The sequence below is a fragment of the Ictidomys tridecemlineatus genome, chromosome 5 (assembly GCF_052094955.1).
Source record: "Ictidomys tridecemlineatus isolate mIctTri1 chromosome 5, mIctTri1.hap1, whole genome shotgun sequence".
NCBI classification, from domain to species: domain Eukaryota; kingdom Metazoa; phylum Chordata; class Mammalia; order Rodentia; family Sciuridae; genus Ictidomys; species Ictidomys tridecemlineatus.
In genome coordinates, this window is record NC_135481.1 from 94,406,723 (window position 1) to 94,433,735 (window position 27,013).

The 27,013-nt window shown below is 37.4% G+C and overlaps 1 protein-coding gene across 19 annotated transcripts in view; it reads left to right on the top strand.

Annotated features, from left to right (window-relative positions):
- Window positions 1-27,013, top strand: part of Sipa1l1 (signal induced proliferation associated 1 like 1) — a 355,619-nt gene that overhangs the window by 203,764 nt on the left and 124,842 nt on the right. For 17 of the 19 annotated variants that reach the window (XM_078050449.1, XM_078050450.1, XM_078050446.1 and 14 more), the window contains one exon: window positions 14,178-15,977. In XM_078050449.1, the coding sequence (XP_077906575.1) occupies window positions 14,480-15,977 (1,498 nt within the window). In that variant the 5' untranslated portion in view covers window positions 14,178-14,479. Of the gene's footprint in view, window positions 1-12,917; window positions 13,035-13,261; window positions 13,583-14,177; window positions 15,978-27,013 lie in introns of those variants that run through there. The other 2 variants (XM_021723736.3, XM_021723737.3) reach the window with 2 other exon arrangements.

Below are 27,013 nucleotides of genomic sequence, written 5' to 3' on the forward strand. Positions count from 1 at the left end.
AACCTTTTTTTGACATCGTGTTACAAGTCAGTAATTCAGAAGTATTGTTGACTATTCAAGAAGTAGTGGTGGACTTCCAGGCAGAAATGATGCAATCAGGGAACTAAAAATATGTGGCCATAAGAAGCACCCTGCAGACTAAGCATATATAAATAATTTATTTGTATTCACTTAAAAAAAAAGTAGTGGTGGGTCAATGTGATAAAAATAAATTTACATTCCTATCAATAAGTTCTCGAGGAACCAAATATATTCATTTTAATAGAGATTTTTAAACTTTTAGAAAATATATGGATGATATTGGAAATTTGGAGAACTTTTTGAACAAAGCACAACTCAGGGCTGGGGTTGTGGCTCAGTGGTAGAGTGCTCGCCTAGCATGTGCGCGGCCCTGGGTTCAATCCTCAGCACCACATATAAATAAATAAAATAAAGGCATTGTGTCCACCTACAACTAAAAAAATATATTTAAAGAAAACCTCCACAAAAACTCAAATTATAAATTTTGTATGTTATAATTTTCAAATGCAGATATAAGAAAACATACTTAAAGCAAAGGTTAGAGACAAAATGTAGACTATGAAAATAAATTTAGATACATATGTGTAATGAAGGATTAATATTTGTAGTAAATAAATTTGCCTGGGAACTGGGGTATCACTTAGGATTGAAGTTTCTCTGCAGAAACCTGGATAAATTAATATTTTAGATGTCTTTCTTTATTATCTATAACAAATTTGTCAGAATATTAACACTTATTAAGTCTGGATGTCGTGTATCTCTGTGCTTGCATGTTTCACATTTCTCAAAGTTTTCTTAAACTGATACTGTTGCAGTGTACAACTAAACTGCATTGGATAGGATACAGGCAGTTATTTCCTTTCCCTCCTCAAGTCCCTTGCCAACATTGTCCAAGGAATATAAGAAGATGCAATATTCAAGGTCAAATAAGGGGAAAAGAAATAGAAACAGATTAGAATTACCAACACATTTTGGACAGTAGGGAAGAGAGGGATGCAACTAATTTTGTAATGTGGAGTGAGCTATATCAGAAAAGGTTTATGGAGAGGTTCCAAAAAATGTTGACACCACACAATTTTGGAATTGGAGTCCCCCAGTTATGAGGAAGATTGGAGTTAGTGATGGAACTGGTTGGAGTTACATTTTGGTCCTTTCCTTAACCCAGTGTAATCATGGAGCCTATAGACATAGGGAGGAATTATTTGAAATATTCCCCAAGGTGGGAGTAAAATAAAAAAGAGAAAGAAACAAGAATTAGGAGACATGGAGTGGCTTTTCCAGGAAAGGAGGGAAGGAATTAATCAAGATGGAAATTGGTGGGTTTTCTTGGGAGTGTCGTGCAGTAGACCTAGAGATCAGCTAGGTGGACTGAGCTGAGAAGGGAGTTCTAAGGGAGTGGTCTTCAGGGAAGAGAAATGGAATTGGGAACCTGCTGCTTTATCCTGTGGAAAACAATATTGAGAAGATGTGAAGGGAGGTGGTGTGCAGCGCTTGTGCATGCGCGCACGCACGCGCACACACACACACACAATATCTCTGTTCTATATGCATACATACTCACACATATGTACATAAAATGGGGCAAGGATGTGGAGGAGATACTTGATGGAATCGTTCTGATTTCTCATCTTGCACAACAGAACTTCACTAGATAATTTAAATTAAGAAGTAGCAACATGAGCATGCTGTTTAGGAATATAAAAATACCAGAAGAAACAGTGCTATGAACTGAATGTGGTTATTCTTGGAAATGGAAAAGATAAAGTAAAGCAATACATTTTCTTTCTCTTTATATTTCTGGTTACTGTTTGCCTTTAAGTTATACCTTACTTTGATAAAAGCATAAATTAGCTAACATTAAGTGAATATTGCAGTGAGCATCTTTGTGTGACAGATTTTTCTTCTTCTAGCTTGTAAAATCACTTCTTAGCATTTATAATACCACCTACTTTCCTATTCAGATGTGATTGACATTTATGGTTAAGCCTACATGGGCTGACATATCCTAAACTTAAATCTTTGACCCTGAGGTACTTAAAGTTCCATGACTGGTGCATCAGAAAACATTGAAAAATCGAAATATATTCAGTATGGTTGTGTTTTGAGAACCAAGAATGTGGGAGAGTGTTGGGGACCTCAAAAGCAAGAGTAGATGCTAATAACTATCCAAGGAAAGGGAAAGCAGAGAGCTCCCAAAACCTGAAAGGAAGAAGAATGACCAAGATCTGGTACAGAGGAAAGTCCCCTCTTCTTGTGAATAGCCATACCTTCCCCAAAGTTGAAAGACAGATTATAGAGCTCAATAGTATGATTTTTTTTTTCCTGGCTTACCCACTGATTTTTTTTTCTTTCCCTAAAAGGGTTTTACTAATTTCTGATGCCTCTAGCAACATAAGAATGTCTTGCGTTGTTTGTTTTGTACTAGGGATTGAACCCAGGGCACTTTAGCCCTTTTCATCTTGAGGCAGGGTCTCATTAAGTTGCTGAGGGTCTTGTTTGGTTGCTGAGGCTGGCCTCAAATTTGAAATCCTCTTACCTTAGCCTCCTGGGTCATGTATTACAGGCATGTATAAAAATGTGTGTTTTTAATTGTATCAGTTAACAGTGGGCACGCACTTAGAAATTTTCTTACTAGATATAAAATGCTGTTATGATTTTTATGTCTTTGAAACTTACTATGATTGCTATAACATAAGATAGGCCTTTGCTTGTGCTTGTGTTCTTTTAAAGAATTTTTCTTACTCTAGCATATTCATTTTTTTTTTCTGTTTTCTTTTAAGTTGTAGATGGGCACAACATCTTTATTTTATTTATTTTTATGTGGTGCGGAGGATTGAACCTAGTGCTTCACACATGCTGGGCAAGTGGTCTACCACTGAGCCCTAACCCCAGCCCAATATTCCCTTTTTCTAAACTTGTTTTAACTGCAGTTTTCCCAGAAAATATCAAGAAGACAGTCCCTCACTTTTCCTTAGCAGCAGATTTAAAGTAGAAATTTGGGCTTTTAGTGATGTAATCCTGATTTTAAATCACCATAAAGTTCCCTGTGGTTCTCCCAAGGGATGCCCAAAGGTAATAAAGGGTGGGAATCCGAGGTGAATTACTTCCTTAAAGTGTTAAAGTGGGAGTGAGAGTTAAACTGGAGAAAAAGGGATGAGTAGGAATAAGACAAAAGAAGGAGGGAAGATAATGCTTTGGGTATGTCCAGTGAAGTCACCAACTTGGCTTCTCTTGAAGCCTCATGAGAGAGAACCTAGAGTTCAAGGTTCTAGGAGCATGGTGGTTGAGTGTGGAGAGATCTGACCGTTAAACAGGTTATAACACACAGGTATTGACCAGGTGTTTCTCATCAGCTTTTGGTGACTCTCCTGTGCATTGTTCTCGTGTGGTTCTTCATCCTCTAGCCCTTGCCTTTACCTTCTGGTTCTGTAAGCACGCTCATCTTTCTTTCCAAGTGAGCATTTCTGTGCTGGATCTCTTCTCTCTGTTCTTACCACTCAGTGCCTATCTTCTTGTTTGTGCACCCAGCTCACACCAAAGTCTAGAAGAATACACAAATTATTTGGAGTAGCTGTCATGTGGATGGGATTGGGTCACTTTGAAGAAGTTATATATTTTCACTTTGTCTTATTTCCACTTAAAAATTTTTAATAAGTATATATATCATTTTAAGACAACTTCAAAAAGGGGGACTGCAAAGGAGAGACTTTTGTATGAGATAAAAAATTATTTGAGGGTAAAAGATAAAAATTACTTTGACCATCATTGATCTGATGGGAATTGTTTTTAAAGTTCTGGTTCTGGTTCTGTTACCTCTCTCATCTATGCTATATTAGCCACAGTACCTTCGCTTGTCCTATGTCAATGTGTTTATTTGCTTCATTAGGATTTCAAAATTTATTGTGTGTTAATTTGCTTTTGATAATTTCATTGTGATAGTGTCTTATTCAGTCCTCTCTTTTTGGTCTTTTAAGAGACTTGTTTGTTTGTATGCCCACTTTTCATGCTTTTAGATACAAAAGGGATTGGGGGAAGATGTTCAAGCTGCCATTAGTTTTCACTCACTACTGTTGTGGAAGCTCTTTAAGGAGAAAAGATAAAACTGAAATCCATATTAAATTATGATGTTGTGGGCCTAGTTTTGGTGTGTCTCTTGAACACATACATTTATGATGTAACCACAATTATATGTTTATTGTGGTGTAGATGCTGTTAATTTATTGGTTATTTTCTAGTCTATTTTATTTTGTTTGTTTGCTGCTGGGGATTGAAGCCAGGCTCTTGCTCATATTGAACATGTGCTGTATCACTGAGCTGCACCTCTAGCCCCTTATAAATTACTTTCTATTCCATTTTAGCTGAGAGCCTGTGACTTTTATTTCTAATAAATATATTTCACAGATTCTGATCTTGGGTGCTTTAGGGATAAGGACAGGACAAATGTCTACCCCATACACCAAAAGTTTGGAGAGAAAAGACCCAGTCATGTAGAGTTAGTCATGGGATTTCAGCATGGAACAGAAGGGGAGGCATTTTTAGAAAGGAGGTTGCCTTGGTGCAAGGAACTGGTCTTGGGACCAGACCATAGAGTCATTCACGGCCTGGTCTCTTCTGAGCTGCATGTTCCTGTGTAAACTTCAGTAAGTGTCTTTGTGTAGTGTGCTACGGGGAAGGTCTGGGTGTGTTGGTGCCTGTCACAATAATGGTCAGTGGCAGCAGATTACTGAAAAGCAGATTCTGGAAGGGCAGCATGGTGTAACTGACTGGCTGAGCCGATTGGGAGGAAATTTGGCTTCATATGTGGGGTTTTGCTGCATAAGGAGAGTCATGGATTCTGAGTCATGAGTTCTGAATGTTGGATTCTCAGTTCAGGCCCAGTGGTCTAGGAGATCCTTATGGAATCAGTGCATACCTGTTTCCTTCTGTTGGGATAAGAAGCAGGGAGTTTGGAGGCAGGTTCCAGTTAGTCTTGGATTCCAGGCCCAAGTCAGACCATAATAATTTGGCTGTTGAGGAGCCTCTAAAGGTTCCCAGAATGAATGACCACTGGAACACTTTTAAAATTAGTTATCATTTAATATTTTTTCACTCACTGGATGCATTTCCTCTAGGTACAGAGAGATTTGTGCCTGGGTTAGACTTCAGAAGGGAGACCTTTTCTATAATGTATTTTCAAAGTAGTTTTCTGCCACAAATTCTTTAACTGCCAGCCCTGTAATATTGAGAGAGCCCACTACCTAGAGAGCACTTTGTGGCATCCAAGTCTGTCTGGGTTTATGACTCTAGTCATGTCATTTACTTCTTTGAGCTGCTTATTCATCCATTAAATGGTGACATTGACTTCCTAGGGTGCTAGTGGGGATTGACTGAGACTGTTAGAGAATGAAACAAGTGACAAAATCCTGCTCTCTTGAGCTCACAGGCAGATGTATGCTTAGAATTAAGGGTTCTATGAAGTAGACACACCAACCACCTGCAGTCTGTGTTTAAGGAAATGCAAGAACAGTGTGGAGTGATTTTCTATTTTCATTTTTTTTTCCTTTTAATTTCTTGGTTCTTTGGGTGGTATTTTAAAGTCTGCTAAGTGAAATGAAGTTGCTTTCCTTGTAATCATGGTTGGTGGTGACTTGGATATTAGAGTTGTGCATGGAAGCAACTTGATGTTTACCCATTGTTCTTCTGATTCCACTTCCTACCTCTTTCCCTAGGCTGAATTTAATGTGCTTTTTCCAAGTATGCTTTTTAAATTTTTTATTGGAACATAAATATCCAAATGAAGAAACCATGATGTCCTTAATAAAGTCATTTGTAGCATTCCACCTTACTTAGCCCTCTGGTTTCCTGCGTGCCTCTCTTCTCAGTTTTATTACAGGGATTTGAGAGTGGGAATGCACCCTCCCTGTGGCTGGCTGCTCAAATAGCCCATGTGGGCAGCCCGAAAAGCCACCTTAGCAATGCTGATTCTCCACTGTGGTTTTTACAGAGTTCATTAAATGTGGATCAGTGACAATTTTCATGACTTTTGTATTATAAATTTGAGTTCATTCACTTCAGACCATCACTTTCTCTTCTGCCCCATGAGAAGGAAGCACCCCAGCCCTTTCCTTCCCAGTGTACACTTGCAGGTTCAGGTCCTTGAGCTGCCAGTATCTGGTGGCACTTTAGTAAGAGCCTCTGGAAAGTTGATCCAAGAGTCCAAATACTGATGTTTTTCAGACTTAGCCTTCATTTCTGCAGAAGCAGGATCATGAAAAGGACAGAATGTACATGGGAAAGTGAACCTTAAGGGCACCTGTGCCTTGTTTAGACAACATCACCTGGTTTTCCCAGGTTCCCATAGCCTCAGAGTGGGCAAAATGAGGTTGATGGTTACATCACTGTTGCATGCAAGGAAAGCATCTGTAAATGAGGAAAGATGGTGATTGTGTTAATCGTCTTTATGAAGTCACTATTCAAATGCTATTAATACTGCTAATCTTACCGTCTTTAGTCCTCTCTGTATAGCCCTCTTTGATTTTATTTTAATTTGAGGATTTAGCACAAAAACATCTTACTGAAAATACCTGACATCTGTTAAATTTTTACTTATTTGGTGACTTGAATGATGGGAGGTTTGACAATACAATATTTTATAATTATTGTTCAAGGGTATGTTAATTATAACTGCGTTCTCAGATCATATTTTGTTTTAAGCAACAAAATAATGTTTTTATTCTCTTAGTCTTGTTTTTGATTATAAAGGTATTACATTTTCATTTTAGAACATAAAAATATATAGACAAAAGGGGGGAAAAGCAGAAATTACTCATAATCCAGCTATCTAAAGACAAACATTGAAAATCCTTTGGTGAACTTTCTTTGCCCATGTGTGTGTGTGTGTATTTACATATACATAAACACACATATACTTAACATTTAAAAAACATAGCTAAATTTATAATGTGTAAAGAAACTTTTGTTTTTATCCTGCATTCTTTTGAAACATGGGTCTTCTTGATCTTAATTAGGAGGCCAACAGATGCACAGTTATAAAGATATTCTATTTTTTTTTTAAACAAAGTGAGTCCAGGGTCAAATTAGTTAAGAAATCTTGTTATTTAATACAATTTGTGGTGAAGAAAGGTTTTCATCTAGTAACATGTATTACTATGTGCTAAGAAAGTGATAATTATTTCCTGTTTTTAAGTCCTTAATTAATCCCTCTTTTTGTGGATAAATAATTTCAATAATCTGAGCAAAATTTGGGAAGATTTGACAAGTGTGTTCTCCTGTATGCTGATTCTGCTGTTTATTGGTTTGTCCTCCTGGTGTCTATTTTTTGCATTTGCTTTTTCCTAGATTGTACTTGGTAATAAGTTGTTTAGTGCTAGGTCATATTTGACTATCAGCTGTTCAATACTACTTCGAAGTTTGCAGTATTGGCAAGTTTGTAAAATGTATTTTAAGTGACTGTTAAAGTACAAATTAGTACATTAAGAACACTCATTTGCTTCACTGGCCTGATCTGATCTCTTGATTACCTGTTGCCAGACGTGAAACTTTGAATGTTTCTGACAAGTTGGTAAGCCCTGATTCTTTTCTTCCCAGTGTTTAATTTATGGTACCTCAAGCACTTAGAGTTTTCCTCTAGCAATTCTGATTCACATTTACCTTTTTATGTTTACCCCTTACCTTTTACTCCCACTTTACATCTTCCTACTTGAAGCTCCCCAAACCTGTTTGGTATTTGATCAGCTGCTTATTGTGTAAGTTTAGGCATATTTAAATGTAAGAGGTAGCCAGTCATATGTCTTTCTATTCTTTATTTTTCCAGCTGCTGAATCGTTTTACTAATTAATAATTCCACATGCAATTTGCTCAATACCTTCTTTATTTTGTTATCCCTCTTCTGCCATCAAGTTTTCTGCCAAATTTTCATCTTCTTTCCTTCACCCTCAGTTATGCAAAGTATCTTTAAGCTTTTAACGTGTAACCTCTTTCATTGAATGTTTTTATTTGGGAGGCAAGTGTGTCCTCTGGCCAAACAGACACATTTAAAAAAATTTATCTCTAAATTCAATTGTAACTTTTCCTGTTGTATGTTTTGCATCCACAACTTCTATATTCACTTTGTTAATTTCAGCATGTTTTTAGTTTTTACTTTTTTTCATCTTCCTTTTTTTAAATTGATTTTTTAAAATAAATGACAACAGAATGCATTACAATTCTTATTACACATATAGAGCACAGTTTTTCATATCTCTGTTTGTATATAAAGTATGTTCACACCAATTCATGTCTTCATACATGTACTTTGGATAATGATGTCCATCACATTCCACCATCGTAGCTAACCCCATGCCCCCTCCCTTCCTCTCCCACCCCTCTGCCCTGTCTAGAGTTCTATTCCTCTCATGCTCCCCCTCCCTACCCGACTATGAGTCAGTTACCTTATATCAGAGAAAACATTTGGCATTTGTTTTTTGGGGATTGGCTAACTTCACTGAGCATTATCTTCTCCAGTGCCATCTATTTACCTGCAAATGCCATGACTTTATTCTCTTTTATTGCTGAGTAATGTTCCATTGTGTATATATGCCACATTTTTTTAATCCATTCATCTACTGAAGAGCATCTAGGTTGGTTCCACAGTTTAGCTGTTGTGAATTGTGCTGCTATAAACATTGATGTGGCTGTGTCCCTGTAGTAGGCTGTTTTTAAGTCCTTTGGGTATAGACTGAGGAGAGGGATAGCTGGGTCAAATGGTGGTTCCATTCCCAGTTTTCCAAGGAGTCTCCACACTGCTTTCCATATTAGCTGCACCAATTTGCAGCCCCACCAGCAATGTATGAGTGTACCTTTCCCCCCACATCCTCGCCAATACTTATTGTTGTTTGTATTCTTAATAGCTGTCATTCTGACTGGAGTGAGACCATATCTTAGATATCTAATTGCTACATCAGATAGAGCACTAACCTCTAGGGTATATAAAGAGCTCAAAAAGCTAAATACCAAAACAACAACAACAACAACAACAAAAACCGATCAATAAATGGGCCAAGGACCTGAACAGACATTTCTCAGAAGAGGATATACAATCAATCAACAAATATATGAAAAAATGTTCATCAGCACAAGTTTTTAAAATCTACTTTGTCTCCGTGTGTTGTCTTTTTTTCAGATAGTGAACATTTAGAGAGCAGAAACTAGATTTATCAATTCTGTTTTTCCCACATTTTTCTGCTTTTTGTTGAAAGGAGAGAATGGAAAGGAAAGAAGGGGGAAATTCTAGTCTAAAAGTTATGTGCTGATTCATAAATTTTAAATTACCCATGGCACTGCACTGAGATATTTGTACATGTTTCTGGCTCACTTGGAAGAGAAGTTCCTTCCGTCTGAGAAGCTACTTCTGTGGAATGTGAGTGAAATTGAGGAAAGCCAAGAAAGGAATGTGAAGGAGAGAGTTTTGCCTTATTGGATTTTCTTAGCTAATCTAATGTTCAGGAACCAGGAAGTTATATTTGTTTTAAACTACAGTGTCCTCTTACATTCTGAAGTAACAATATTGACAGGCAATCTAAATCTGTGTGCACGATTCAAAACTGTTTACATGGAAATTTTCATAATTCAATAGTAATAACTCTGGGTTATTAGGCCATTTGAATAATTTTTATACTGGCAAATTTCCTTCTGTTGTGAGCTGGGTCTGTTTTAGAAACTATACCAGAAACATACAGCATCCCATTTTGGATGTGGAAGAATAGCAGTTGATAAAGCACTGCCTCTTTGAAGACTGCCACACTGCATTGTGATTATTTCAGGACAGGAACTGTAGTGTTTCCCTCAGCCCTTTCCTACATCTTCATACTAACCTTTAAATTGTTCATTATGTTCTTGACATAAAGTAAGTTTCCTATGTCGTGACTTTCATTCAGTTCCTTGAATTATTTATGGCCTTCACTCCTTTACCACTCCTTTAACAGTCATTTATTTTTTGGGAAAAAAAAAAACAAAACATTTTATTTTCCCTTTTTTCTCCTTGGTCATTTGTTAACTAATTATAAGAAATAGATACATAAGGACGGTATTAAATAAGCACTTGTGGCTTTTATCTGGAGTTTAGGGGGTAGAGTCATGAGAAGAGATTTGGTGGCAATAGCACAGAGGTGACATTTAAAGCTGCACGTTATATCCTGTCTGGTATGATAACCAATCAGACATCTGCCCCACTCCCAGAAATTTCATTGTTCTATCTTTGTTTGCTTATTCAAACAACTAGGATCCAACTAAGTTAGCACCCAGATGTCCATAGGAAAAATTTGAATTCCACTGCACCCACGCCTATTATCTAATCCTAATAATGCACTCAGTGTTTATATGCATCTTAATAATAATGCCTTTGAATCCCCTTCCAAAAATATGAAAAGTGGTAAAAGAAGTAAATCAAGGATATAACCTGGTATCCTTGCACTTATATGGAATCCACCAATGATAATGAATAGTGGGGGGAAAGGAGAGAGGCAAGAGCACAAGAGGTCTTATCACAGAGGCCAAGTGAAGGCAGTTTCAGGGAGGGGTCAAGAGCAAATGCCTAACAGGGCTGTTTTTTTGTTATTGTTGTTTTCTGGTGGTACTGGGGATTGAACCTAGTGCTGTATACTGAGCTACAACCCCAGCCCTTTTTTTTTTTTTTCTTTTTTTAATTGTTCATTTGGAGACAGAGCCTTACTAAGTTGCCAAGATTGGTCTTGAACTTGTGATCCTCCTGTCTCAGGCCTCCTGAGTCAAGATTATTGGGATATACCATTGCATCCACTGACAGTGGCTGCCATAAGCAGTAAAGAGGTCCCTGGAAGTGCACATTCAGTCTGTTGGAACCTTGATATTCTGAGTGGCTGACCTGCTGTGGTGCACTGAACCCCACCAGCACTAGTTCTTATTGTTGAACAGCTTCTGCTCATATGAGCTTCCCTTGAAGGGAAGGACTGCTTCCTCAAATAGTCCTAGCATCAGATGTGTGGCCCATGCTCAAAAGAGAATATCAGGGTTTGGGAATGATTTAGAAGAGAGGAGGAAGCACTTCTAGAAGAATGGCACTATCAGAAAAGGGTGGAGAGTTAGGTTGGGATAGACTCTGAGTGATGAAAAGATGTTCAACTGGTAGAATCAAACTTATTGACTTGAACTGTGGTTCCTCTAGATGAGATTAGTGTTTAGTTAAATGGATTCATCATGGACTTAAGTAATATCTAGAGCTGTGAAATTAAACGTAATAGGGAAATTTTTATATAGCTTGCTCTTTTAACAGATGGAGGTGACATGCTGTAAGTTAATATTGCTCTTCTGTTTGGTTTTCTTGCCTTTTTTAAAAAAAACATATTTAATGATGCTGAGGCAGGTTTGCTGATATTTAGGAGACTTGCTAATAATTGTCAACATATGCTTGCTATTCCCGTCAACTCTAAGGTATAGGTTTTAAGATGTTGTACATCTATATCATAATATGACACACTGGGCAGAAATTTTAATTTTCAATTGGTAATAAATGAAAAGCATATATTTTTCTATATATTCTAGTCAGTGCCCAAAGGTTATGTTGCACCTCAAAGGGGTTGGACACTATAAATAAGGATAGGAAGAGGAAGGAAGAGGGAGGGGCACTAAATACAGGAAAGAAGGTCCTCATGACTGAAAAAAATCTGTTATTTAACTTAGTTGCCTGTTTCAAACCTCTTCAGTTTTTACAAGCTTAATTAAACTGTGCCTTTCCGTGTGTGCTCATCTATATTTTAAAATGAGGGTAGGGAGACATTAAGATGTCAGAAGACATTTTAAAGATGTAATGTGACTCTTGATATTTCTTCTAAATTGTAAAGAAACTTTTATATTTAAAATTAAGATTTTAGGCCAGGCACAGTGGTGTATGCCTCCTGCTGAGGCAGGAGGATTGCAAATTCAAAGCCAGCCTTAGCAATTTATGAGGCCCTGAGCAACTTAGTGAGATCCTGTCTTGAAAACAAAAACAAGTTAGGGGAGGACAAAAGGGCTGGGAATGTGGCTCAATGATGAGTGCCTCTGGGCTTAATCCCTGGTACCCCCAAAATAAATAAATTAGATTTTAAGAATTCATTAAGATATCAAAAGTGAATCAGACAGTTTGGCAAAGAAAATATTGATAATGATGATGGAACATTTTCAAGTGAATTTTGTGTATTGTGTTTTAGTGCGGCTTTTTGTTTCTTCCTACAATTAATTTAACTAAATTGTTAAATTCCAAAAACAGTCCTGCCATAAGCCATTTTTTAGAACAAATGAAATGTGGCAGGAATGAGTTTTGATCATGATGGGCTTGGTGTTTTGACTTCTTGAGGAATATACTGGGAATGGAAGAGGATTTCTGTAAGATTGTAAGAAATGCTGAAAGAATCTAACTTTTATAGGAATCTACTTAGACTTATTCCTCATGCTAGCAGATTCTTTTTTTTTTTTTTTTTGGAAGCTACTTTATTGAAATAATCAGGCTGTTTTGAGATGGACAGGTGTGTGCCTTTTGGCCTCATTGGTTGTTTTTCTTTTCATTTTGTGAGGAACACTTCTTGAGCCTTAGCTGTGACCATATATGCTGAGGGAAGCAACAGTTAGCACATTATTCCACTTAAAGGCTTGCAGTTGAAAGAGGAGTATGTAAAGTTCTGGAATGTAAAGGAAATCATAACAGATCTCATCTATAGACAGGTAGAAAGCCCAAGGCCAGGTTTAATTACGTAGCAGTACAAAACCATTATCCTTTTCATAAGAGGTGGGGAAGAGGAGTGTGAGTGAAAACAATGGGCATTTATCTGACCGGCTGCCCAGACCCAGCCTGCGCAAGCTCTGCATTCTGCAGGCAGCATGCATTTTTTGAAACACTCCTAAATGTTCCAGCTTTAAATAGCAACGAGTCTTCTAAAATGATGCTGCGTGCTGCAGGAGAAATGAAAGCGGCCGCCTTGGAGGCAGGAAGCCGACTAGCGAGATGCTTAATTATCGTGGAAGTAAGTGCTTGTTACTGTTGAGTGCAGCATGCAGTGAGCGGGGGTCCTCCTCTGTGTCAGAGTGTGATTTGTAGACAATGCCGCCCTGTCAGCTCAGTGCTGGTTCAGCAGCATCTTTCCAAACATGTATCTGGCAAGAATTTAAAGGCCACCTCTTGTGTAATTTGTGGAGTCTTGGAAAAGGATTCTCTGCCTTTCTTTTCAGGATGTACGCAACCATGCAGGATTTTGTAGTCAGAATCTGTGCCTCCTGCCTGACGTGTTCATGAGGAAGTTCGTTTTCCTGCCCGTCACCTGGAAGGATGCTGACAGTTCTCTGAAATCTGTTGGGGGATATGGAGAAGGCTGCCCAGAGCAGCATTTTGTTTCTGTCGTCGTCATAAATTAGTGCTGATGGGGTGGATTAGATTGTACTATTGAAGGAAATGCAGGCATTTTGTTAATTAGTGTGATACTTCCAGCTCTAAGAGTAGATGAAACTAAGGAGAGCTTGGGAAGAGGTCACAGTGAATGCTGGTTTCATTCTGCAATATTCCTCACTCATCTGGGTAAGTAATAAAGTAGGGGAAAATATAGAAGAATGCTAATGGATATAATGGCTCCTGGAAAACTCGTTTATTTTCTCTCTGCTGTATTTGCTCTTGCCAACTATGTTAAGCCTTTGTAAGGAAACAAGTATTGATTTTGAAATATGGAAGATGTTTAAAAGTGTGCATTATAGCATACTCAATAAAATGATTTTTCAGTTTTAGTTTTGTTAAAAACTGACTTTGCATTGCTCTAATTATGTGATTTGGTTGGTTAGGTCTCAAACTTCTGGTCAGTACAGTGGCTCATGATGCTGTACATTATTACAGGTCACTGGGGGCAAAAGTCTGTACTTGGGGTACTGTGATGCCCCAGAACAAGTTGTCATTTCCATCTCCAGTTTTATGAAATAGTATATTAAGCTATTTAAGTATATTAAATATATTTCAATTTAAATAAAGGATTATATTAAATGACCTTATACTCTCTTCTTTCCTTCAAATCTGATTTACTAAAAATATGGATCATGGAACTCTGAACCACAATTTCGGCAATTGCATTTTTATTTTAAAATGTGTTTATGAAATGCTTATTCAAATTCTCTCTCTTTTTCAGAGAAAGTATGGAATCATGGCAATCACAGAATCCCAGTAATAGAAGTTCCATTCAGTTTTTTCTGAAAGAAAGCCATCTAGTAAAGTGAAGGAAAGAAACTGTTGTGGATTACAGTGTTTTGAAGATCAGGATTTTCAGTGATTTGAAAATAAAGGATCATTTGGCCTTTTAAATGAAAAAGCTTAAGATCTCATGCAACCCTTGTATTTTCTGGAAACTGTTCTCCAAAAGGGAAGTGCACATTTAAAACACAGATATGATGGTCCTTTCTGTAGGGATTTAAGTCTCCTTGCTTTTACATCATGACCAGCTTGAAACGGTCACAGACAGAAAGGCCTGTGGCCACTGACAGGACCTCCGTTGTTGGCACAGATGGCACCCCCAAAGTCCATACTGATGACTTCTACATGCGCCGTTTCCGGTCCCAAAATGGCAGCTTAGGATCATCAGTCATGGCCCCGGTAGGGCCTCCTCGAAGTGAAGGTTCTCACCATATAACCTCGACCCCCGGAGTTCCCAAAATGGGGGTTAGGGCAAGGATTGCAGATTGGCCTCCAAGAAAGGAAAACATAAAAGAATCTAGCCGTTCGAGCCAGGAAATAGAAACCTCAAGTTGCCTTGAGAGCATGTCCTCCAAAAGCAGTCCTGTGAGTCAGGGAAGTTCTGTTAGCCTCAGTTCCAATGACTCAGCCATGCTGAAGAGCATACAGAACACCCTGAAAAACAAGACCAGACCATCGGAGAACATGGACTCCAGATTTCTTATGCCTGAAGCCTATCCCAGCTCCCCTAGGAAAGCTCTCCGCAGAATACGGCAGCGGAGCAACAGTGATATCACCATAAGTGAACTGGATGTGGATAGCTTTGATGAATGTATCTCACCCACGTACAAGACTGGGCCATCTCTGCACAGGGAATATGGTAGCACATCTTCAATTGATAAGCAGGGAACATCTGGAGAAAGCTTTTTTGATCTGCTAAAGGGCTACAAAGATGACAAATCTGATCGAGGTCCAACTCCAACCAAGCTCAGTGACTTTATCGTTGCCGGTGGCAGCAAGGGTTCCGGTTTCTCTTTGGATGTTATCGATGGGCCCATCTCACAGAGAGAGAACCTCAGGCTTTTTAAGGATAGGGAAAAACCACTCAAGCGACGTTCCAAGTCTGAAACCGGAGACTCATCCATTTTTCGCAAATTGCGCAATGCCAAAGGTGAAGAACTTGGGAAATCGTCAGACCTAGAAGACAACCGATCAGAAGATTCTGTCAGGCCCTGGACATGTCCAAAGTGTTTTGCCCACTATGATGTCCAGAGTATATTATTTGATTTGAATGAGGCAATTATGAACAGGCACAATGTTATTAAAAGGAGAAATACCACCACAGGAGCTTCGGCAGCTGCCGTGGCATCCTTGGTCTCTGGACCTTTGTCCCATTCAGCCAGTTTCAGCTCCCCAATGGGCAGCACAGAGGACCTGAACTCCAAAGGAAGCCTCAGCATGGACCAGGGAGATGATAAAAGCAATGAACTTGTAATGAGCTGTCCGTATTTTCGGAATGAGATAGGTGGAGAAGGTGAAAGGAAAATCAGCCTGTCCAAATCAAACTCTGGATCCTTTAGTGGGTGTGAAAGTGCCTCCTTTGAGTCTACCCTTACCTCCCATTGCACAAATGCGGGAGTGGCAGTACTTGAAGTGCCCAAGGAAAATTTGGTGTTGCATCTAGACAGAGTGAAAAGATACATCGTGGAACATGTGGATCTTGGCGCATACTATTATAGGAAATTTTTCTACCAGAAGGGTGAGTAGAGATCCTTTTTCGTTTATTTTTAAATTTTCTTTTGTTGTCCTCTCTGGAAATAAGAGTATTACATATTAAATATTTTAGCAGTGTGACATAAGATTTGCATGAATTCTTATCTTTCTCAATGGTAAAATATTTAAATAGCTCATTGCAATTTTTTTTTGCATTTTTTGAGTTATTTTTTCTTTTGGGTATATAAAGATCTTATATATTAAATATTAATTTTTAAATTAAAACCTTTCACTTAATGAATAAAATTACAGTCTTTGTTGTGTAGAAGACTTTGTTATGTCACCTTTGGGCATAAATGTGTAAAGTTGAAAACATTTTAAATACCGCTTTTTTTCTTTAGGGATTGTAAAAACAATTTTACTGCTCCCTTTCATTTTTTAGCACTTTTGCAGTTAGTATAGAATTGTTTCTTTGCTGCCTCAATGTTTGTATTTGTAAATGGGAATTTTAATATATTCTTATCTGGAGGAACTTTAGTGATGAAGAATTAGATTATTTGACAAAAGCCACAGAGCCTATAAGTTCAGAGACATGAATCAAGTTAAATTCCTTTCTTGTCCTTTTCTTGGGGGAAGGATGTAAAAAGATACACACACACACACACACACGTATATATATACACACATACACATATGTGTGTGTGTATATGTATATATATATACACACACACATACATATTTGAGATTATACTTTACACAGTCTTACCTCCTACTTCTAAGAATGGAACTCTGATTTGTTGAAGAACAGTGTAATTCCTTAAGAGCTTTCTAATAGAATTTGTTGAATATCATTAAAATTGAGGGATAAGTTTTTGTCATCCAGGTCCCCAGACCAGGAACAGGTGATCCCCAAGGAATGATACACACCTGTGTCCACTAGCTGGCTATGCAGTCTCTGCAGTCAGGTGAGGAGACCTGTGGTAAGAGGCTGCTATCTGCACACTTATTATTTCCCACCTCCTGTTCTGGGGTTTTGGGGTTTTGAGTGTTATTTAGGTTTATTTTTCTGAAAGAAAATCTTTTTTTTTCCCCCTCTGAGTCTTAAAATAAATTTTACTCCAAAATCATAAAGTTATCTGAAGATTGTTTACATGATGGACCCTATCAGGAAGGTTTATTGACAGGAAAAAAACCTTGTCTCATTACTAACTATCTATGTTGTGGATCCTGGAATCAGTTATAATGAAAATCTCAGTTTCACTTTCAAACTATATTTATTTTCTCAGAATAATTTTTCGGAGTTAAGATTTAGAAACTATGTGTTCCTTTCACTCTTAGAGGGCAGGATTAATCAAACTTGCCCTCTTGCCATTTGGGACCAGATGTTCTCTTTTGGGGTGAGGGATAAATTTAGCAGCATGCCAACAGATTTCTTCGATCCCTGCAGCTGTGACATCCAGGTAAAATTGCCTCTAGCTGACGACTCCTGCTTTACTATGCCTGAGACACTTTTTACAAGTATCTCTGAGCTGTTCTGATGGCTTTGAGGAGCCATCTTGCCTTCAGTGTAACTGATATTGACATTGTGATGAACATGAGAGAGAATGTATTAGTTTTATCTTATTTATATAGTAGTGGGCACTTTTTTTCCTACTAGCCAATAAAATAATAATAATAAACATTTTTGATAATTTATGTCCCAGACACTATGCTAAGCATTTGATATGACACACACTTTTTCATTTCAATCTCTTGATGTCCATGAGGTAGATACTATTGTTAATCCAATTTTCCAGATGAGAGAACTGGGGCCTAAGTGATAATGCTGTCATGGAACTAATAAATATTGGAGCCAGGATTCCACGTTTGTTCTCTTTGAGCATAGTTGTATTCTTAATTACTATTCTTTGATCTCTACTATGTTAGAATGAAGGGAAGGAGGGAATCTTACTTAAGACACTTTATCTTTCAAAAGTATAGAATAAAAATTTGAACACTAGAATTCAGAGCAATCCTGCTTACTCATAACAACTCATAATTTTATAAGCCATTAATCCAGCAGTTGCTTACCTCTTACCTAGTATAAACCCCAAGAGCATAAACAGAGATACCAGTAGATCAATCTCAGGACAGAGTCTTTTTCATAATTTTTTTCTTATTTTATTTTTTTGTAGCTATCTTGCCCACATCCAATCCAATGGCTTTTTTTTTTTTTTAGTGACTTGCCTATAGTAAGCCTTCCCAAACTCTTCAACTTAGCTTTCATAAAAGCAGTATTTATCTTTTATACTCATATTTCATCAACTTTCATAATAATTAAATTTCATAATTAAAATAATAAGTCAACTGCCATCGGCAGGTTTAGGAAGATATATCTGACTGGGTCAGCATGAAGTCCAGCTGTTGGGAGCATAAAATGTGTGTGGCACTAGAGATGGCCCACATATGCCAGTGGACATTCATCAGCATGGTGTTGGGGGAGCAGTGAGCAGTGGTTAATCCAGGAGGATGGTCCAGAGGAAGCCAGTCACAGAGAGCAGCTGCTCTAATAGCTGTACTTGGGCCACGTGACTTAGAAACTACCACTGGATCATTTGTCATAATATTGTCATATACCACAAATGATGACTGAATAATGCCCTACAAAGCAGAAATTAATTCCTTATAGTATAATTATGTTACAAGTTTATATGTTGTCTGCACTTTTTCTTATAATATAAAATATAAAGAAATAAAATGCTCCCACAATTTTTATTATACAACTTTGAGTCACTGAAATTAATGCCCTAACCCATTCCCCCTGATCGGGACCTTAAATCAACTCCTCTTTTTGAAGGAGTACAGCAGTGTCAGATGGGCTTTACCCTCCAGTGCCACAGTGTAGCATTCCTGACCCAGCTGTCACCTCACTCTCTTCATCTCCAGTTTCCATTCTGCTGTTCAGAGCATTCCTGACTTCATTGTAGCTAAGTCTCAAGGGAAAAATTTATTACTAAGAACATTATAGCAACATTGTGTGTAAAACGTGATGATCATGTTCACCTGATGAAGCTGCAGTTCCTTTAATATAAGATTATTATTTTACAGATTTAAACTGTAGAGTAATCTGACTCCAACATATTAGCCAGATCTATTGCTGGAAAAGTACTGGACCAATAGAGGAAACTCGTGGTTTGGACTTACAAAAGTTAGCAATATGGCACTGATGGCCATTTTTGCTAGTGTGTGTGGTCATACCAAGACTCACACAGGATGAAACAATAATAGTAATAGAGCCAATGTTTATAATGTTATTACTTTGTGCTTTTTGTAGATCTCCTCACTTGATTCTCCTAGGACTCCAAAATGAACCTGTTCTTGTGAGCAAAGTTCAAGTGATGTGACCATACCCTCCTTAGGGAGGCAAGGACTAAGCAATAGGATAGGATTCAAATTAACCTGGTCATCTTCCTTTGAAGATATACATATTTTTCTCTTCAGTTTTTATTCATCACTATAATTAAAGTATCAAGGACATTTGTAAGAAGAAAATACTAAGTTGGGAGTAATTCAGTGTTGTCTGTAGATAGCATGATTTGTTGAGGAGAGGACTCTTCCTTATTCTCTGTTGTCCCCACAGAGTCTGAGGCATGTTTTGAATCCCATTCAGAGGTTGTCTTCCCCTGGCAGGCAGGATCTTCTGGGCTGTGTTGGCAGTGGTGTTTGTTGTTCCATGGTCAGTGGTGTTGACAGGCCCATCTCTATACCATGTGGGGCATGGCTCACTAAGTCAAGTTATTGAAGATGTGGTAGGGAAGGGCCTCTGTCTGCTGCCCAGTGGATGGAAGAAACTGCTGTTACAGTTGAAGCTCATCTATGAATATTTTCCCACTCCTAAAAAAAGAGAAACTGATGCTTGCCCACTTAATTATTCTGATAACTCTAAGACACCAAATTCTGTTGTTCTTACTGTTCATTTCCCCCTATAACTCTATGTGGGGCAGTTTGCTGGGCCCTTGGATTACCAGTTTGAAGAGACTAGCTGGATTTCAGTTGCTACTATAAAGTTCAATTTTCTTTCTTTACCTCTCACCCTATTGTAACCAGCCAACTTTAACATACTTTATAAGAATATTTCATGTAATTTCCTGTATACTAAAGTGACAGTTTTGGTAATTTTGCTATCAAGAACCATCCTTCAAATTCCAGTCTGTTAAATGAGCAGCATTATGCAGCTGTTTTGTAAGTTCTAGTGAATTATTTTATAGTAACATCAGAACATCAGAAAGTAGAAGCAAAAAGAAAAATTGTCTAAATTGAGACCCCGAGAGCCACATTAGCTTCACAGTTCCTGGCTGAACCCTGTAATAGAGCAGTTGACAACTAAAACCACAGCACTGTACAGTAGTTGTTATGAAATAAACATTATGTTCCTAAAAGATTAAAAAAAGGACAAAAAAAAGGACAAAAAAAGATAAAGGTTTTTTTCTCAAGCATTCTTGTGCATATAAATACTTTATGGATGAGGGAGGAACATCTGCAGATACAGTACCCTGGATAATTAATTTTGTCATTTGATGATATAGGTGTGCTCTGTCAGGTTTCTTTGTGCTTATGCTAACAATTAGTCAGTGGCTTCGATTTCATTCTTGATGTGGAGTTAATTTTTTCATTGCTTCAAGTAGAGAAAAAAATGAAGAAACCTCTCAGATGTTGCTAAGGCTGACCTGAGCCCAGGTATAGCCAGCAAGGCTTTTCAAGTTAGAACACCTTCCTAAAGTAGGCAGATCTGGTACACCACTTGCCCAGTAGTCTGCCTGCTATTAAGGCAAGAGCCACGATTCCCATTTCAGATTCAGAAACTAAATTTTTGAGTGGCTAAGTCAGTAGCTTGACATTTAATAGCTAAGAAGTCTTATTTCCATTTTAGATAGGAGGAAGCAGAAGCTTAGAGAGGTTAAACCTTATAAATAGAGGAGGCAGTGCTTTATGAAAAAAAAGAAGGATGAAAACATTGGGGGACAAACTAAATACATTTTTAAAAAATCTGTGCCTGTTTATGCTCCCCGCTCCCCTTTATTTTCCTAAAAAAAAAAAAAAAAAAATCCTTCTAGAAATATAGCAAATTTAGGCTTGAGGAAAGTACTATAGATTGCCTTAGAGTCCAGAATTTTTTCAGGATATTTACCCCAAGAGTAGTTTTCTGACATGAGTAGTTTTATGTCCAGTTAAGTGGTGAGCTCCAGTCAACAAGTCTGAGCCATGTTGTGCTCTGTGCTCTTGAACTTAGCAGTTCATCCTGCCACAGTTAATAGTGAAAGATCTCATACATGTTTATAATCTATTGTTTTAATGCACTTGTCTCTCATTTTTTTATTAAAATTACATAAACTATGTCTACTTCATTTATAGGTTATTAATTCTCTATTATATATTTCTTTGCAGGGAGATTTGGACACTAAACGTGTTTTTGAGAAGCTAACCTTAGGAATGGGTTCTGCTGCCATTTTTCTATGCACTCATGGCTTCCAGTGGCAAGCAGGCTATTAGGCATCCAGGTTTTATATCTCCATTCCTTTGAAAACAAACATACTCCCTTTCCTTAGCTGTGATCACCTAGTCTCTGCACCTTTAGCACACCCTGGAGGGTAAGGCATTCTCAGAACCTCAGCCTTGGTGGCTTGGAGGTTCCTGGGAGTGGTAACACGGACTGTGCTTTGAGCTGCTCTTCCATGTGTTGTACTTTAAAGTCAATATAGACCTCTAGAAGGCCACACCAGCATGGACACTTGACTTTATTCAGGGTCATCTTTTTAAGATGAAGTCATATGAAAATAGTTTGTTTTGCAATAAAACTTATGATGAAAACATTGCTCATGTAGAAAGTTCCATGTTAGAAATTTCGTTTAGAATTTGGTGCCAAAAATTATTTTCTAGCAGCTACCAAACACCTGACTTTCTGATGATAGGTATTTTTTTTTTAACCACATCTACTGTTTTATCTCAACTCCTAGAATCAAGTTCAGTGCTCAATTGTACAGCCTTCATCATAACATGATTGCTTCAACATTCATCTTTTATTTTCCTGTTATCTTATTATCATGGTTTATATGTTCTTTATGATTAGTAATTTCAAAATTTTTTTTATGAAAAAAAAGATATGTAGTAGACATTTATATTCATATGAAATACCTCTGTTCCCAGGCTTTCTCCTCATCCACCTGATGGCTGTCCAGTTGGCATTTCTAAGGAATGTGCATAAATTGAGAGTCACCGTTTTTCTCCCTTAATTACTCTCCTTCTGTAAATGCCTCCATTATCATTAGACACTTGGATGTGAAACATTGAAGCTTCAACGATCTCTTCCTCTTTACTATTCTCAGCCTCTTATCCCTTGGCAAGTCCTCTAGAGTCTACATATGAATTTCAGCTAACTTTTTTCTTGTGGTTGAACTGGTTGCAAGTTCTTCCTGGAAGGAAGGAAGGGAGATGAGGGTGTTGTACCTTCATGACTGCCATATATGAATGAATTCTGCAGCATGCCTGCGTGGTTTGGGGCACTGGTAAACAGAACTGACCCTGTGGAACTTGCATTATAGTGGAGAGGAACAGTAAACACATCAGACAAAAGTATAAGTGGGCTTGTTATAAAAAATAGTCCAGAGATACAAAAAGGAAGCTCCCCACTAATTCCAGTAAATTCACTTGAATCCTTCTGTACTTAAATCTTACATACAAATGCAAAATTATTATCCAGTTTTCTATTGATAAAAGCGCCTGATCCTGGTTTCCTAGTTTCACTTTCCAATACTACAAAGAAAGAGAGAAAGAAAAAGAAAAGTGGGGGAGGTGAATGAGAAGCTTTGAACATTATTATTATTTTTTTATTTAAAATGATTTCTTAAAATCCTTATAGTCTTTTTACTCTGTAACTTCATTTAGATATGTGGTAGAATTCCTTGATTTCTCCTTCACTTTTTCCTTTTATAACTTAAATGTCTTTCTGTTTTTGTTCCATACTCAATTTTATCTTCTGGATGAGGAGTTGGTATGTAGCTTTGTACATTCCATTATTCAGTATTTTCACTAGATTTTATTTTTGTAGTCATATTTTTATCTCTCAAGAATTCAGTATTTTTGTTTTCCTATAGTTTTTCACAATCATTTTTCTTTATTGTAAAAACCCTCTGTTTCTCTTTTGGTATTAATTTAAAACCTTTTTTCTAAATTCTTTTTCCTTAAACAACATATATGTTCTTAATTATATATTCTGCTTTTTTTATTGTTTCTCTTCTACACTATTGATTTTTCCTAATTGTTAAGAGATCATGATTACCTTTATGACTAAAGCCTAGGTGCATCGATGTAGGTGATGTGGGTTCCCGTGCCACTCTGTGGAGCTCTTTCCCTAGATGGCCTCCCTAGCATGGGAAGGCTGAGGGCTGATGCTGATGGAGTAGTATGACCTCTCCACAGGTGGCACTATGGGGTGAGAGAGCTATGAGCAAGGTGCAGGATAGAAACCCACCTGTTGGGGTATGAATTCTCATTTTTTCACGTGTACAGGTGAGATTCACGTGAGATTCCTTCTGACCCCTCATTAAGCGCACTGGAATAGGTTATTTCCCCTTCCTGTCTTATGCACCAGACAGGCTTGTGCCTATACTCCAGGGTTGTGAAGCCTTTGCAACCCCTCGTTCTGAAAGGTGCAGGCACTCTCCCAGCACTGAGTCCAGTAACCCTGGCACTCTGGGATGCTTTAGGAGGCATTAGTTCATTTTACAAATGAATGAATGTTTGATGCTAAGGTGAAATACATTTATTGAGTTACGGAGCCTGGAAAGGAATAGTAAACAAATCAGACAAAATACATATAGCTTTAGGTATGATCAGTGAGGGTCTTATGTGCATATGGCCTTCCTGAATAGCATCTTGCAGATTTCTGCAGGAAATGAGACCACAGGTAAGTCTTCATGTGGTCATGGTGGTTTTGTGGAAATTAACCAAGACCACCAATTAATCACCATAGACACAAAATGCCATTACTGGGACTGATTTTTACCATTGTAAACTTTAGCAGACACAACTAATGGTAGGTTTAAGACTGCAGAATGTATAGCATTCTCTTGACTATTTTGAATATTTACATGTTTTAATTTCAAACCTTTGTTATAGGCTAAAAATTTTCATTTGATAGATAAATTAAATTTTTAAAAGATAGTTGTTAGCCTTAGACTAATGCTGGTCAGAAAAGAAAACAAACTCTCATGGATCTGCTAATCTTAATTTTCCCTGTATAAAATAGGGTTTTCCTTTTGTTTTTGAGGTACTAGGGATAGAATACAGGCCTTGCATCTGTTAGGCAAGCACTCTACCTGTAAACTATACCGTCAGCCCTTTTTATTCTTTATTAAGAGACAGAATCTCATTAACTTGCAATCCTCCTGCCTCATCCCCTCTACCTTGGATTACAGACATGTACTACTGTGCCAAGCTTCTCTATATTTTTTTCCTTTAACCATTTAGACAGAATTTATTATCATCAGTATAACTTCATAATAAAATTTACCTGTTATTGTCAAGATAGAAGTCTTTTTGGGACTGCTAAGAAAAATGCTGTGCTAAACCCCCAAACTGCATGCAGTTTTGCAAGTAGACCACCCCCATTTTAGTAGTTACCAGTAGAAAGAAGAATTTCAACCTCAAGAGTCATATGCACTCTGTAAGTGCAGGCAATTACTCTTACACAACAATAATTATAAGTTTCATACAGTGCTTTGGGACAGAAGTCTGGCATGTGGCCAGTCCTCTTTGTAAATGTCCCCATCCATTACTCTGACCTGCTTTTGATTATGATGCAAAGTCATAGGCTACTTAGTTCTCATGGAACCTCCACCCTTATAATTAGGATAACCCCTTTGGGAACCAGAGATTGGAAATCTCTGAGTGGTGCTCTTCCTGAAAACATTTATTCTTTAAGCGGTTATTCTTTTACTACCTTCACTTTGGCAAACCTAGAGTTCATTTTAAAAGCAGAATACTTATTATTTTGTTTATTTAATTCTAACTTTTAATTTATATCTTCTTTCTAACATAGTTAATAGTCATCATAAGATGTAATAAGTTTCACAAAAGTAAAACATTTGAACTGTGTGAACCCAACAAGCAGAGAGAAATAGTTTCATAGAATCTCATGCTATGATGAGTGGTCTAGTTTCCAAATTCTCTGTGTAATGGAAATATTAAGGGTCAGAGTTCATGTCTATGAACGTATAGCTTCCCAAGTAGGCTGTTTTTACAAAGCACGTTAAAACTGGTGAAATAGCTTTAATTCTGGTAAGGTCCATTCTTTGGTCTGCTGACACACAGTGAGGCTCAAGTCTGTCTGCTTGTTATTTGTAGAAAACATCCCCTTTCTGCAGTGATCTGTGTCTTTTCCAGAGAAAATTGAAGAGTTTTTTTATTTTCCCTTCTGTATAGTCAGGATAACTCTAAGATTAGAATGTGAATATTTTTGTGACTTTAGCATATATTGCCATTCTGCTTTCTAAAATGGTTGGTCCTGATCCACATTGCCGCCTTCATGTACGAATATATTACAGCTTCATCCCAGGGCTGATGTTCCTTGTTTTTCCATTTCAGAAAAGTTGTTTCTAATTCTGTTAGGCATGAGATAGTAACTAAGCTTTGTTGGCATCGTGCTTCTTTGCTTTGGGTTTATAATGCTTATTTTCCCTATTTAAAAATTTAATAATCATACAGAAGTATGTTAAGCCATAAATTATAATTGTGTAAATTATTAATTAAAATGTATTTTTATGTTCATGATCACTCTCAGTCTAGATTAAGCTGGTGTCCCTAGGGAAATGTACAACTAAAATATTAATACACAGCCTACAGATATCATGAAAACCAGTATGAACAATCCAAAATTGCTGGTTGAAAGCCTCTAACTCTGTGACTCTATTATCCTTTTCTCCTTTACAGTAAAATGTTGGGCTTAATCTTTTTCCGCCTGTGTGCAGGTGTGTGTGCAGAGGTGATTTGACTATCATATTTAAATCAGTGGAGCTTTGACCTATTCACTATTTCTCATCTTCAAGACTGTAAAAAGTTTGTTATTATTAATATATCATCCAAAAATACAGGTATCGATGTGGAATCCTAGTGATGGCAAAAGTATTTATCAGCTATACCAGTGGAACTAACATACCTGATGACTGCCTGGAAATGCTGTTTTGGAAATACTAGCTAGCACTGTCTTTTCAATTAAAACAAGGTGTGGTCATGTATGAGGCCCTGGGTTCAGTTCTCAGCAACACACACACAATATTTGCACAAATAGGTACATAGCACTCTTTATATTATCCCTTTTAAAATTCAAAACCTAGAACTTATAAGAGAACTCCAGGTTAAATACATGCTGAGGTATTGAATAGAGCATTGAAAGTGGAGGAGGAATCAGTCATGTATGGATGTGTTGTTGGTACTTTTGTCCCTTAACACAGGAAAACCTTGGCTGTATGGCACATCAGGGAATAAAACATTGTATGTGATCTGACTAGATAAATAGCCTATCGCTTCAGGCATCAAATTTTAACTAGTTTTTATTCTTTTTTTTTTAATTTTTTTTTTTTTTTTTTAGAGAGTGAGAGAGGAGAGAGAGAGAATTTTTTTTTAATATTTATTTTTTAGTTCTCGGCGGACACAACATCTTTGTTGGTATGTGGTGCTGAGTATCGAACCCGGGCCACACGCATGCAAGGCGAGCGCGCTACCGCTTGAGCCACATCCCCAGCCCTAGTTTTTATTCTTAATAAGATTTTAGAAACTTCTAGGAATGTAATGCTATATATAATGGCTAAAAAAAGAGCTTTGAAGTCAGTTGTGTTTCAGTTCTGGTATATATTACTCATGACTTGTCCTCTCTAAACCATAGTTGCCATATCTGTAAAAAAGAAATATCTATATTTTCATGGTTACTTAGTAAAGTGACTTGCTTACCTTTGCTGCACTATATCATTCGAACATAGTGATTGCAGTATTGGTATTGGGCACTCTGGTGGGCCAGCTCTAAATCACTGTATTTGGCAGTGTGATATC